Source organism: Carlito syrichta, unplaced genomic scaffold (genome assembly GCF_000164805.1).
Source record: "Carlito syrichta isolate Samal-C Ts95f unplaced genomic scaffold, Tarsius_syrichta-2.0.1 Scaffold287922, whole genome shotgun sequence".
Lineage (NCBI taxonomy): Eukaryota > Metazoa > Chordata > Mammalia > Primates > Tarsiidae > Carlito > Carlito syrichta.
In genome coordinates this window covers 31,939-46,702 of record NW_007232018.1, presented here as the reverse complement: position 1 = coordinate 46,702, position 14,764 = coordinate 31,939, and the positions used below count along the sequence as shown (strand labels likewise).

The 14,764-nt window shown below is 59.5% G+C and overlaps 1 protein-coding gene across 1 annotated transcript in view; it reads left to right on the top strand.

Annotated features, from left to right (window-relative positions):
• ACSF3 (acyl-CoA synthetase family member 3) overlaps positions 1-12,902 on the top strand; it is a 59,602-nt gene extending 46,700 nt beyond the window's left edge. Inside the window, exons 7-10 of the mRNA XM_008053154.1 lie at positions 91-217; positions 8,744-8,878; positions 9,473-9,584; positions 12,408-12,902. Of these exons, the coding sequence (XP_008051345.1) occupies positions 91-217; positions 8,744-8,878; positions 9,473-9,584; positions 12,408-12,522 (489 nt within the window). The 3' untranslated portion in view covers positions 12,523-12,902. The remainder of the gene's footprint in view (positions 1-90; positions 218-8,743; positions 8,879-9,472; positions 9,585-12,407) is intronic.
• Positions 12,903-14,764: the final 1,862 nt, after the last annotated feature.

Genomic DNA, 14,764 nt, shown 5'->3' with positions numbered 1-14,764 from the left:
TGAGGGGCTCCCATGTAGGGACACCGGGGACACAGAGCTGATGCATGAGGCCATGCCCAGTGTCAGCCTGCACATTCTCTCCCTCCACAGGTGACCCCAGGGTTCGAGGAGAAGGAGGGGGAGCTGCTGGTCAGGGGGCCCTCCGTGTTCCGAGAGTACTGGGACAAGCCAGAGGAAACTGAAAGTGCCTTCACCTCGGATGGCTGGTTTAAAACAGGTAGGACCTGGACCGGAATTGGTGGCTTAGCCTGTTATCTATCCTAGCACTTTGGGAGACCGAGGCAAGTGGATTGCCTGAACCTGTGGGTTTGAGACCAACCCAGGCAACTTGGTGAGACCTCATCGCTACAATAACTCAAAAAAATTAGCAGGGCATGGTAGTACACACCTGTAGTTTTGGTTATTTGGAAGGTTAAGGTGGAAGGATCACTGGAGCCCAGCAGGTCGACACCGGGGTGGCCGTGAGCTTGCCACTGCACTCCAGCCTGGGTGACGGAGTGAGACTCCAACTTAAAAAAAATTTAAAAACCAGGTAGGACCCAAAATGGGAGCAGAGGAAACCCCAGAGGATACTGTGCAGGGACAGAGAAGATGGGGCAGAGGCAGAGGGGATGGGGCAGGGGCAGAGGAGACAGGGCAGAGGTGGAGGGGACAGAGCAGAGGCAGAGAGAATAGGGCATGGGCAGAGGGGTTGGGGTAGGGGTGGAAGGGATACAGCGGGGGTGTGACCTGGCTACCCCAGATAGAATTTGAGTTGGTGTCTCCTAGCCTGGGTGTTCCCAGAATTCTCAGACCAGGGCAGAAGGCAGGGTGGGGGAGGAGGTACTGTTCTGACACTGCGCCCACTGAGCACCCGGCCTCCCTGCTGGCTTCTGCAGGAGGCTTCATAGGCCTGTGTCCCTCAGAAGGACCCAGGACATCCTTCCCTCCAGTGACAAGGCTCCCACACCATCCCTCACCCAGGCAGCCGCCCTGCTGTACACGTGGCGTGACCATATGCTGATCCTCATGTGTTCTTCCATGTATTCTCCATGCTCCTCCCCGTGATCCCAGCATCCCTCTCCGTGGTCCTAGCATTCCTCCCCTTGGTCCCAGCGTCCCCCTGCCATGGTCCCCATGTGTTCCTCCCCACAGTCCCAGTGTTCCTCCCTGTGGTCCCCACACTACTCCCCACAGTCCTGCTGCCCCTCATGGGTGAGGTTCTCTCCTACACACAGGTGGACTGCTGTCCTCTCTGGCCACCTGAGCCCCTCCCACCTGGGCTCTGTGCAGCTTCCCTCCCACCCGGGGTCAAGCATCACCTTGGTGTGGTGAGGGTTGTGTGCAGCTTGGCCTTTAGTCTATGTTGTCCACAAGTCCATGTGCCCTCGGTGTCACCGGCTGGGATGGCCACGGCGAATGGAAACTCTTGGTATGTGAGGCGGCCCAGGAGCCCCGTGGGTCAGGGAAGGTGGCAACCCTGGTGTGCATTGGCGGCCCCCCCTGCCACCCTGTCCTCATTCCTGAGACGCATACCTGGAACCCGCCCAAGCAACTCCTGCCCAGCCCTGCCTTTCTGAGATGTGGATGTGGTCCCTGGAGCCCATGTCCTGCCACGTGACATGGCAGATAGTAGATGTGTCAGGTGTGCCCTGTGTCTGTACTGGCGCATCTATCTGGAAGGAGACAACGGGAACGCCGTCACCTGGCCTTCTTCTCATTTACTTATTTCCTCTTTGCTTTTTTATGTTTCTAAAATGTTTGTGCTGAGCATTATCATATAATAATCTTAAGAAAATAGCTTCCGAAAAGAAAGGCCTGTTTCCATATGTCACAACATGCTGGCCTGTGGTGCGAAGCGTGCCTCTCCCGTGCTCTTCCACCGGAACAGGGCTGAGGTCGCATGCAGGGGGATGGCTCCATGCACATGAGAGGGAGAGGGGGTGGTGATGGCCCATGGCTCATGGCCTCTGGTCCAGCTGATGCATGCCTTCATCCTGTTGACCCAAGAGGCCCTGCAGCATGTGCTAGCATGAGCTGTGCACAGGTGTGTTGTCTCAGCAGTCGGGGCCCTTGTGGACTGTGGTGGGTGGGGTCACCTGCCAGCCTCCACTCGGGAATCTGTGGCCATCGCCGGCCTGAGGTCAGCATGACTGAGTGGGTGGGCGGAGTGAGACCCGGCAGCCTTGGTGCTGGGGGACTCAGCTCCCATCGAGCAGGGCCTGAGAGTGAAGGCAGGTGGAGGGTCTACCCTACCAAGGGGTAGCCTCCAGCAGTTCCAGCCTCCCCTCGGTGGTACTGAGGCAAGCCTCACTGGCCCAGCTGGTTTCCCCTGCCCCCATGGGCCCACAGTCCTGCATGGGCTCTCCCTCTTTCTCTTCCCTCTCCTAGCAACCATGGTCAGAGCATCTGGTCCTGTGGGCAAGAAGGGACAATGGAAAAGCAACATGGGCGTTGCCCCCCCAGAGCCCTGATTGTGCTAGGCAGGTGCATGGGGTCTCTGCAGGCTTGCAGAGTGAAGGTTCCATGAGCCTCAAAACAGATGCTGCCCCATGAACCACCCACAGGCCACACTGGGGCTGACTTCAGCAGAGGGCTGGGGCTGGGACCAGAAACCCCAGTGACAGGTGACAGGTGACAGGCTCCTGCCCCACATTGTCTGACAGGGCAGCATGCACCCAGTATGCCCTATCGTGCGCCCCTCTAGCGCCAGCTCCTCTGGCAGCAAGCCTCTCCTGTGACAATCCTTCAATGCAAGAACACAGCTCCAGGGGGCCTGCCCGTCCCTCCAGCACCTTACACAGCTGCCTGGACATACCTCGTTGTGTGGCTTTCTCTTTATGTTTACATTCAGATGAAAAGCTGTCGACTTTTTACTTTAAAGCAAGGGAGCCAGACCTCGTGGGTTCTGCCGACAGCAGGGCTCACAGGGCCACGGAGGGATGGTGGGGTGGGAGGTGGGGACGGCCTGGGCGCCACCAGCACTGGTGAACATTCTGGCCAGGAGGATGGCATGTCAATTACTGTACGAGACATCTTCAGGAGGTTGGCTTTGATTTCCTTGTGATGGGGGTGGGCAGCAGGGGAATGCGGGGTTGGCTCTCTGGCAGGTGGAGGGCTCAACCTGCCTCACAGCCAACAGCAGTGGTGATGAGAGCCTAGGATGAGAACTGTAGTCCACTCACAGCTGGTGAACTGACATATAGGGATCAGGAACCTCAGCTTAATCCTTTCCCTGGCCGGTCTGCCACACAGGTTCTGGTGTGAGCCAGCAGCGTTGGGGAAGCCTAGGCCACCACTCTGTTCCTGCCACCTCCTGCCCCTGTGCCGGCTGCTTCCATCTCATGAGCAGACAGTGGCACCATCAGGGGCTGGTTTGGGGGTGTGAGGAGAGGGATGGGGCCAGCATCCCTGCAGTGGGGCATCTTGAACACCAGCTGGGAGAAAGCCCTCCACTGCCCTCAGAACCATCCCTGGATCCAGGAGAGCCCCTGAGCTCAAGGGCTGGAGGGGAGCAGGAGGTGGGGTGGGAGCCTACAAGGAGAGCACGGCCATGCCCAGTGCCCCATTTCCAACTGGGCTATTCAAGGCCATCTGCTCACTTGCAGGGTATGTACCGCCAGGTGCCAACCTGTGTCTTGGCCAGGTTCAGCCCCATCCCCAGCTACACGTGGAGGGGCTGCAGCAAGGGGCCTATCATGCCCGAGCCAGGCTCCATTTCCCCAGACCCCAGACCCTGCCTGGGCTTCAGGGTGGGTCATGCTCACATGTCAGGCAGTGACCAAGGTCCAGGAGGTCTCATGGTTTTAGTTGGGATATAGCGGCCCCAAGGAACAGAAAGTTGGGAGCAACAGCTCCAGCTGCCAGGACCACTTATCAGAGGGCCGGATGCCAGGCGAGCACTGTAGGCTGCAGGGCCTGGTGGTGTCAGGGTCACCCCACAGCCTCTGCTGTGGAACCGGGTGGCCTCTGGGCCCCAGGCTTGATGTCAGGGCACGTGAGGAGGCCAGGCCCTGCCTCCCTCATGGTCGGAGCTGCCTCTCGAGGCCAGGCCTGGCTGCACAGGGTGATAGATGCCTCTGTGGGGAAGGGACACAGGTGTCCTGGACACAGACCTTCCTGAGGCCAGTCAGGCTTGTGCCAGTTCTGGGTTGAGAGACCAGTGGCGTGGTCGGAGCTATTCTCAGAATGCAGGAATGAACAGTGCCCCCTCCCCCAACCCCACCCTGCCATCAGCGCAGGGGGTCTGTGTGGGCCTACCCTTGGGGCCAGGTTGATTGAAGTGAAGTCCCCCTTTCCCGAGCACCTGCACTCCGACAGCTCCAGGGGGAGGTGTCTCCCTCCCACGGACACCAGGCTGCCTAGTGGGCCTGCACAGAGGAGGGGCCGTTCCAGCCGACTGCAGGATGCACCTCTGTGTGGCCACTGGGTGCTCAGGCCCCACAAGAGGGGCATGACCTTGGTTTTCCTCAGGGACACAGTGCTGGACCATGGGGCAGGCCACCATCAGCAGTGGCACCACCCTTGGGAGCCAGGAGCCGAAAGGGTCCCAGGGAGTGGGGACAGTGCTGGGATGTGGCAGCGTCCCATGGGAACCTCACCCTGAGCGCTACCCTGACCTGTGGCCACAATGGCCTGCTGTGGTGTGGCTGCTTCCTGCTCTGTGGCCAGGAAGGGCTGTCCTCTGCCATGCCGCGTGCCCCTTGCTGATGGCGCCTTCCATGCTGTGGTCATGCCTGCTGTCTTCTCCATGTGTTTCCTTCTTTGTCCTCCTTAAGAGCCTTTGTGCCCTGCAGTTGCGGGATGCTCTCCTATAGTTTCTTCTGGTGTTTGTGAGTTTTGCTCCTGCAAAGTGAAGCCTTTGGTGCACCCAGAGCTGCACTGTGGTGGCATGGTCAGGCAAGACCCATGTGTCCCCATGTGAGATGCCACACTCTGGGCAGCCTGCCCCATGTGTGACCTTGTACCCTGTGGGCATGTCAAGCACTGTGGCATGTGGCCCAGCTGCCAGGGTCCATGCTGGATCCTTGGCCTGTCTACACCCGGCCGGTCCTGGACACCAGGTACAAGGCATTTTCAGATGTGAGTGTGGCCTGAGTCCTGCTAGCACCCATGGGGAAGGGGCTTATTCACAAGGCCCTCAGGGGGCCAGAAGTCTAGGGTGCCCCCAAACAGGCCGTGTCATCTGTCAGCAGGCCTCGGGTGGACACGGCAGAGGCAACCCCAGGGAGGGGCTGCCCTACTGAGGGGGACATGGCCCTCATACCTGCTGGCCCCCACAAGCCAAGATGGCCAGGCGGGGAAGCGACTGCCCCCAGCCTGCATCTGCTGGGCCTTACCCCACAGGGCCTTCCCACACCCCTCAGCGTGTTCGTGTCCATGGAGCCCATCTCCACCAGGTCTTGGTGGGTGGCATGCTGAGTGCCACCATGTCATTCTGTTTGCTGGTATGAATGGGATTCTGTGGCAGCCTTGATGTGGCTGCTCTGGTGTGCTGGACATGTTGATGTTTGGGTCCAGATCACGAAAGCCTGTTGACATTTCTCCTGAGTTCTGACAGTCTTTCTGCAGATTCGGTATGTTGTGTATATCCTAGGCGGAGAGAAGCCAATGCAGGTTCTCACTCGGCTCCGAGGGCCCTCCTGTGGCCCCCTCGCACTGAGCATCAGGTCGCTGCCATCCTGGCGTGTTCTTGCCTGGGGCAGGACGTACATGAGGACTCTGGGCAGAAGGCGAATGTTTTTAAGGTTTTCTAAGACCAAAATTACATGCCCTGGGCCTGCAGATCTGTGCAGTTTTGCCAGTTTGGAATGAGAACCTACAGCCACTCCTTCCCTGGACCCATCAGCTGTTTATTCTGTGATCTCCAAGTCTTGTGTGACCCACTGACAACACTGCGGCCCGCTCTCCCACCTGGAGGCAAGGTCCCCTTCTAGCCACATCTCAGCCCAGTGTGTGCAGCTTCTACACTGCCCGGATGGTGGAGTTGCCATTCAGAATGAGCCTCGGGCCCGTGGTTCCTTCCCTCTTCAGGCTGTCCCCACGTCCAGAGGTCTCAGCCTCTTGGACTCCCGGGCGCTGGTCCCTGGCAAGTCCCAGACTCAGAACCCCGCCAGGCTGGAATCCACACGGTATCTCCATCCCTCCGCCTGCTCCTGCCTTCCTCAGCTCTACCCTGTTCCTCCACACCTGGCATGAGGCGTGGGTCTGAGGACGTGTGTAACTGGCCAGCCTTCTGTCCTGCCAAGTCTGGGTTAGAAACATTCCTGAATGGTGTCCTGGCTTCCTTGGACTCCTTCTTCCTCCACAGGCCTTGCCTCTTTTTTCTTTTTTCTTTTTTTTAACAGAATTTATTGTGAGGACAGAAAAGCTCCCATAGTGGGAGGGGACCTGAGGGGGTTGCCCGGGCCCTGTCTTTTTCCAGAGCCCATGGGATGGTGGCCAGCCAGCCCCTCAGTGGGTGCCCTTCACTGAGCACCCAGGGAAAGGGCTCAGAACTTCTGGCTGGGGTCTCAACTTCCCCCTACGATGGGCAGGCCCCAGGAAAGGTGAGGTTCAGGAACCAGGAAGGGCCTCAGGACAGACACGGAGGCAGCCTTCAGGGCCAGAGGCCCAGAGTCCCTCAGAGCACCCTCCAGGACCAGGAGCCCACTCCTCAGACATACCATCACTGTCTGGCCATCTGGGAGGAAGGGTGTCAGGCGGGCTGGCCTGGCCACTCCCTTGCCTTTTCTTGGCATGGGGCTGGAGGTGCCGGCATTGCCCAGATCCAGGCTCAGCCTCGGGCAAGACACACCTCTTCTCACCTGTGTGGGTCAGGACCCAGCCAGGCGCCTCCTTGGAGGACCACAGACGAGGTCACCCTGGGGGTGGGGAGGTGGGGTCCACATGCCACCCACACTTCCAGAAACGGGGCTTGAGCATTGGCGAGACTGACTCAGTCCTATGGATGCAGAGACAGGAGGCAGCCCCGGTGAGGTCGGCGCTCAAACCCACTGTGTGTGTTGGGAGAGACTCCAGAGCCAGAGTCGATGAGTGTCCATAAATGTGTTGTTACGAGTAGATGTGATGAGACTCGCTCAATGGTATGTTGAGGGGTGGCTTGTGTCACACTCCCCACCACCATGTCACCCAGCTGCATCACACACCACCCTGCACCATCCCACTCTGAGGTCCTGTTGAGACTTTGGTTAAACCTGGGCCCCTGGCACTGGGGTTGGAGCCCAGGACGACACCAGCCCTCCTTCATCAATGAGGATGTGGCCAGGGCTGTTGTTTGTGGGTGCCTGGTGGGCAGGGAAGGAGCAGAAAGGAGCTGGCTGGGGCTGGGGCTGCAGCCACTGTGTGCTGAGAGTCACAGAGGGCATCACACCCGGAGGGTGAGCTCGTGCTGGAGGGACATCACAGAGCAGCCCTCACCATGTGCTCTGTCCCAGCCCCTGCCAGCCAGGCTGTCACAGGTCCATGGGAGGCCGCCCACCCACCCAAGAGCTTCTCACTTCTGCCTCCCACAGGCATGGAGTCCAATGCTGGAGAGAGAACCTCCAGTGCGGCCTCTGTCTCTGTGCTTCTTCCTCTCTGCTCCATAAATGAGCCCACAGCCTGCCTGATGCACCAATCCGTCTTGCTTAATAGATGAGCGCTCCGCAGGTCAGGCGAGGTGACGGATGGACCATCCTGTGTGACAGTGTAATGTGGATTGAAACTGGTGATTTGCTCCAGCTGGGGACCCATGTGCAGGGTGAGGGGGTGGGGCACAGGTGGGTAAGGCCCAGCACTGTTCTGGTAGGGGAGGCATCCACATGCACTACACATGCCCATGGGCACATCTGTGCACACACTGCACTCCTATAGAAACACACACACACACACATACACACACACACACACACACACACACACACACACACACGCATGCCCTGGGTGTACACCATAAGACAGCTTCAGGCTGAGAGCAGGCCTGTGACCCCGTCGTCCCTCAGCCCCACTCTTAACGCCTGGCGGTGTCTGTGAAGTACAGTGAGCTACTCAAGGCAGAGACCAGAGTTTGGGTGTCTGTGTGAGGCCCGAGTGTGGCATGGGGGGGGCGCGGGTGGGAGACCTGGCTTTGCCTTGTGAAAAGTGAGGGTGGCCCAGCCACTGTCTCTGGGCTGTGGTGCCAGGTGCAGAAGCAAGAGATAGCCAGGCAGAGGCCCCAGAAGTCTGGTTCCCCCACAGCACTGCATGCAAGATCCCATTGGGAAGCACGGGGGTCACTGCTGGACCCTCCCCCACGGACGTCAGAAGGTTCACAGTCTCCCCGGCATCCAGCTGGATGCCCCCAGGCCTGGCCTACATGGAGAAAGGGCCTGTGATCCTGGACTGTTTGGCCTCCCCTGCAGAGGGGCCTGGTGCACCCCCATGCCCATCCCAAGTTAGGGTCAGAGCCACGGGATGTCATGCTATTGCTGTGTTCTGAAAGCACCACTAATACTTCATGGTCACCGAGTGTCACAAAACAGCCAAGTGGGTCACGAGTACAGGGCACTCATGTGGACCCCGCAGCCTGGCGTGGCTTCAGCATCTCACGGGTCCCGGTGGGCTCTGAGCCCACTGCCAACCTGACCTCGGTGGGGGGTGCCAGCAGCCCCTGGGGCTCATGGCTGAGGGTAGGGGGCAGATTTGTCTCCCAGAGACACAGAGTGACTGCTGGGAGCTCGGGGCACATCTGGTGACCCATGCTGGATGTGGCGGCCACAGGAGAGTAACCAGAGCCCCTCCCCAGGGGACACCGCGGTGTTCAGGGATGGCCAGTACTGGATCCGTGGGCGTACCTCGGTGGACATCATCAAGACTGGAGGCTACAAGGTCAGCGCCCTGGAGGTGGAGCAGCACCTGCTGGCCCATCCTAGCATCACAGGTGGGTGGCCTGAGCTGCCGGATACCCGAGGCCATGTCTGGGGTTTAGATGGTCAGGGATGAGTGGCCCCTTTCCAGTTGCCACAGGGTCCCATGGCATGTGCCTCCACCCTGGGCCTGGGGCACACAGGACTGGGATGGGAGCACCACCGCCTGCCTACCCGTCCTGTGGGGCTCCCAGGACTGGCCAGGGTGGAAGTCCAGCCTGTACAACCTCCATGTAGGATGGTGGCATGTTCCAGTGAGAGTGGTGGGAAAGCTGAGCCCACAGATGCCCACCCCGAGAGACACAACTGTCCTCACCCCATGGATACCTAGCCCCAGGCAACACGGGTGTCCTCAGCCCATGGACACCTGCCCCTGAGAGGCACAGCTGTCCCCACCCCATGGATGCCTGACCCTGACAGACGTGGGCATCCTCACTCCACCATGCAGGCCTGCAGCTCCCTGTGTGACAGGCAGGGCCCCCCAGGACCCCCTCCTGGCACCTGCAGGACCTTGCAGTGCCACCTGGCATTTCCTCCCATCATGGTGCTCTTTGGTGTGCAGAGGTCACTGAGGTGTTCTCACATCTAGTCTGTCCTTCTGTCCACAGATGTGGCTGTGATTGGAGTCCCAGATATGACGTGGGGCCAGCGGGTTACCGCCGTGGCAACTCTCCAAGAAGGACACATGCTGACCCACAAGGAGCTCAGAGAGTGGGCGAGGTAGAGCAGCAGGGGTGGGTGGGGGCAGGCAGGGTGAGAGGGAGGTGGGGGCAGACAGATTGGCAGGAACACTCCCAGACCTGGAGGCTGGGCGAGGACCAGTCTGGGTCTTGGTATCCATCTTGGAGGAGGGGAGGTCCCGGAAGAGGCAGCAACCTGCGAATGCAGACCTGAGACTGATGGCAGCATGCAGGAGGGAACGGACGGGCCTCCCGCCCAGATGCGATTGGAGGTGGCCTCCTGAGGGATCCCAAAAGCTGTCAGACCAGGCCCTGCCCCAGGTTCTTCGTTAACCCTGAGTTGAGACTCGGAGTTGAGACCAGCAGGCCAGAAAGCAGAACAGAGAGACAGGAAGGTAAGGCGGAAGCCAGGAGTCCAGCTCTAGGACTTCTAGAAAGACAGATGGGAAAATACAGAAAATGAGTCACCGAACCGCCAACACCAGAACGTCCCAGGACTGAGGGCAGAGGTGCGGTGGGGAACACTATCGGTGCCCAACCTGTGCATCAGGAGGGTCCGTGGCTGTCAGAAGACGCTGCTGGAGTTGTGACGGGTGCCAGAAACCAGGATAACATGGCGAGTATGTCCAGGAGCAAAAGCTGCCCAAGAGGGAAGATGTTGTTCCAGCGCTGCTGCATCTGTGGTACACCATGTTACATGGCTCTGTGAGCACTGCGTCCTATTCCAAGGAAGAGCAGGGATGCCGTGGCAGGGGGTAGAAGGGCAGGAAGCCCAGGGTACTGTCTGAAATGGAAAGAAAAGGGATCTTACTTAGAAATGCTGTCCCAGTGCTGACAGTGAAGTCAGCCAGGCACCTGGGGGAGGTGGGGGCATGGCCCCAAGTACTCAGGCTACAGGGCCATGGTCTCTGCATGGAGGGGCCACGTGGACAGGCATCCATACCAGACAACCCTCTGGGTTGTGCCTTCCTGGCCGCTTCTGAGCAGCACCAGACCCTTTTTCTATGAACTGGAGCTTGGCTTCTGAACTCGGAAACCTGCTGGGTTTCCCGCTGACAGTGACCTGAGCTTCCAACCTGTTAGGACTTTCTGACAATGCCCTGAGCAATTGGCTGTCCTGTGCTGGTCAGCCTCGGTCCATGGTCACCCTCAGGGACCCGTGTGCCCATCTGGGCTGCTGAGAAGGGTGTGCCTGCCCCATCACTAAGCCACGCCCTCCTGTCATCGCTGGTGGGCAGTGGTCACAGCACCACAACCTCCCCTGGCCATGGATGCGTGGCAGGTGTTGCTGTGAAGCCGTGTGCAGTTCTGTGCCCAATGCTCACTCCTCCAGAAGGGCTGTGATCGTGGCTGGGGTCAGTGACTCCGGTGTCCACATGGGCTTCTCCACGGGGAAACTTGCTTTACCGAGTGGCATCTCGACCCCTGGGTCTCGCCAGGGTCTCCCCCTGAAGCTGTTCTGGAGGTGTGGTGTGAGGTCAGCTGGTATGAGAGTCCCTCGGGGCCATGGGTAAGGACAGAGTCCTCTCTGGAGGGCAGAGTCCTCTGCAGATGTGAAGCTCTCCTTCCCAGACAGGCTACAGAAACGCAAGTGCCACAGAGTCTAAACCCACGTCCTCTCTCTCAGTGGTGCTAACTCAGGGTTTACAATGTCCACGAAATGTCCATCATCTTCTGTCCACAGACCAGCCACAGAAATGCATGTTCCACAGTCCCAGTTTCCATGATACTCAGTGGTGCTAACTCAGGTTGACTCCCCCAGCTGCTGCAGGTGACATCACCTGGCTGTGTCTACACAGCAGCGCACTTCCTCCCAGTTGCAGCCATGCACTTTTCATGTCAATGCTCTTATTGAACGTCATTCTTTTTGAAGAGAGTTAACCATAGGAAATGATGATGCTGACACATGTGGCCATTCTCCCTCCCTTGGCGTGGCATCCTCGGCATGTCCCAGCACATACCTGCTGGTGATGGCTCCTTCCACTTCGGGGGTCTAGAGAAGCCTCAAATCCATCTCCACTCCTGAAGACACTTTCCCTGGAGCGGGGACTCTGGGTTGTGGGCTTTGTCTATGCACCAGAAGTGGCACTGCTGCCTGTCTCCTATGGGAACATGACTGGATGTGGGTGGCATATCCTACAGCTGCTTTTATGATTTCTCTGTCACTGTCCCCCGACATGCTGTCCTCAGCAGGCTTCTGAGTGCAGCCAGGGCAGCTGTGTCCTCTCTCCTCTAGGTCTGGGCACCAGCACCATGTGGCACAGCAAGAAGTGTGGCCTAGCTGCTGGGTGGGTGGCACACGGCAGGGTGCAGGGGGCCATGGAATGTCAATGTGTCACCCAAGCACCATGGGATGAGATGCCAAGTCTTGGCAGCAAGATGGGACTGTGAGTGGGTATTGACCTCAGGGGGCACCCCTGCCATGCAGGGTCTGTAGGATCTCAGCCGCACCAGCTGGTGATTTGCTTGGGTCTCTAAACCCCTGTGCAGAGCAGACCACTCCACCCCAACCACCTTCTCGGCCCTTCCAGAAGCTTTCTTTATGCTCGACTCTGCAGGGAACAGGCCGTGGAAGAGGTGGGCTTTCCAGCTCCAGCAGGGGTCTTGGGAGGCTTGGCCCCACTCGGGGGCCCCTCAGCCCTCTGCCTGCTGTCCAGGGGTTGCTCCAGACAGGCCTGTCCTTGGACCTCATCCAAGAAGGCCTGCACTCACCATGGCATGTGCGGTTGGGGGATGCCGGCCACGTCATGTGGTTGGGCACACCCAAGCTCCAGGGCACAGGCAGGTGTGGGTGCCTGTTCACACTGCTGGTCCCCAGCCAGCAGTGCAGTGAGCCCGTCTCAGGTGGCACCTGTTCCTGCAGAGGCATCCTGGCCCCATACGCGGTACCCTCGGACCTGGTGCTGGTGGAGGAGATCCCACGGAACCAGATGGGCAAGGTCAACAAGAAAGACCTCGTCAGACGCTTCTATCCGTGAGCAGTGGCTTGGCCAGACTGGGTAGGGCTCAGCTGCAGGGGCAGGTCACCAGGCCCTGCACATATCCCTGTGCCCGCGCCCCTGCCGGCCTTCTTGAGGACTGAGCCCCCACCAGGTTGACAGAGCCAAGAGCGGACCAGAATGGGGTCACCGGGGAAAACCTGGGCCGGTTTTCGTGTTTCAAGGGGACCCGGCCGCTCCCCCAGTGTCCCCTATACCTGGTCCTTGCAGCCTCTGGCATTCGCCGACTCGCCATGCTGTGAGACGGTGGCCTTCCACTCAGGTGCCCCAGGATCTCAGGCTCTCCCAGAGCAGGTCCCAGGAGGGTCCCAAGGGTGTCACCTGAGAAAAGAAATGAAATAAAGACTCAGGAGAAAACAGATGCTGGCCCAGTGCTGTCTTCCCTCAGCAGTGAGTACACACAGATACATGTATCTGCACACGTGCACCCCACACACAGCCACGGTGTTTCCAGGCCTGCATGAGGTTTGGGTCCCCACCCAGGGAGGAGTGCAGCTGCCCTGAGGAACCAGGCTTGCAACCCCAGCCGGTGCTGCCACAACCCCAGCCGTCCTCAGAGCGGGGCAGCCACAACTCCTGGGCATTTCTGCGTGGCTCCCGGATAGCCGCTCACAGCCCAGGGTGACAGCGTGGCTGCTGCAGGGACACCTGCTGGCATGCGTCACAGGAAGTCCATGCATAGTCCTATGGCTGCTCCGCCTAGATCCCATCTCTGTCTAGGTACTCTCTGGCCTTCTCTGAGCCACGCCCCCTCCTGGCCAGCTCCCTCCTCCCTGTCTCTTCTGCCAGACCCCACCTGTTTGAGGCTCCCATCATGTCTGTCTCTTGCCTCCCCCAGCCCACGAGCATAATAGGCGCAGAAGTCTCAGTGCTGTGCTGCGAAGCCACATGTTTCCACATCACACTGACACGTTGCATTGATTCAGATGCTCCCCTCCCATGTGCGCTCAGAGACCACGGGGCAAACTAGAAGCTTCTGGATGCACTTCAGCACAGGACAGCACCTCCCACAACCTCTGGGAGGTGGCAATCACAGTCAGCAGAGTCTGGCCTGACTCATCTGGAACGTTTCTGCCCCTGGACGGTGTGTCTGCAACAGGAGTCAGAGGTGGGAGCATGTGGGGCAGGGATGGGCATGGCCCTACCCTGCTTGCTCAGAGCCTACCTGAGGCCACAGGGCATCCAGCCTGCTGTCCAGGATGGGTGAGCAGCAGAGGGACAGCATGCGAGGCGGGACCCCAGGCTGTGCCCACCCACCAAGCACACCTCACCCTGTGGCCTCGGGCTGCCCCAGGGCCTGACCCCCGAACAGCCTCCACTCATGTTGGAAGGGAACGACCTGAGAGACAACAGTGCGGACGGCTGTGTCTGGCTCCCTCATGGCTGAGACTCCTGCTGCTGGGGAAAGGTCAAGTCAGTATTGCAGGGGTTTTACCCAATTCCACTGATTTTACACTTGTGTCCCATCTTTAATCTTGAAACTTTTTCCTCCTAGAAGTATCCATGTAATCATTTATCATTTGCCATGCACTGTGGAAGCCTCAAATCCTTCCCAGCGTTCCTGCCATCTCTCCCCCGACAGCGCCGCATACCCACTGCCTGGGCTCACGCTGGCAGGACCACCACCCTCTGCTCTCCGGAGCCTCCAGGTTCCTGACCTTGTCCACACATGGGGGCTTGCAGGGCCCGAGGAGGCCAGCCTGTCACAGGCCCAGGAGTGGGGATGGGACTCCTGGGACCAGCTTGTCTGCTGGCCATGGCTGCGATTCCTACTGCCGCTGGGAGGGTCCCACATGTGGCCCGTGGGCACTGCCCCTCCCTGTCTGTGCCACCTGCCACTCCAGTGCCCACCCTCTACCTGCAGCCTCCCTGCAGGGAGGCATGTGGGCGCCCCCCTGCACTTGGTTCAGCAGGTAGGGATGGGCCAGCAGCCCCAGTAGGGGAGTCAGCTGAGGACTAGAAGCCCCCACAGGGCAGGACAGGCACTGGAAACCTCAGGAACGCCACATCAGGGCCACATTCCCTCTGATGGCAGCCCTCGGGGATGACTTTCTCTGGGTGTCCAGGCCCAACACGGAAAGCCTGATGCTGTCTGCCTCAGTTTTCCTATTCTGTGAACTGAGACTGCTGCTCACTTGGGGCCCTGACCAAGGAGTGAGGGCTGTGTTCCCTCAGGAGCCAATCTATGGGGACTGATGACACCCCACACCCCCACCTGGAA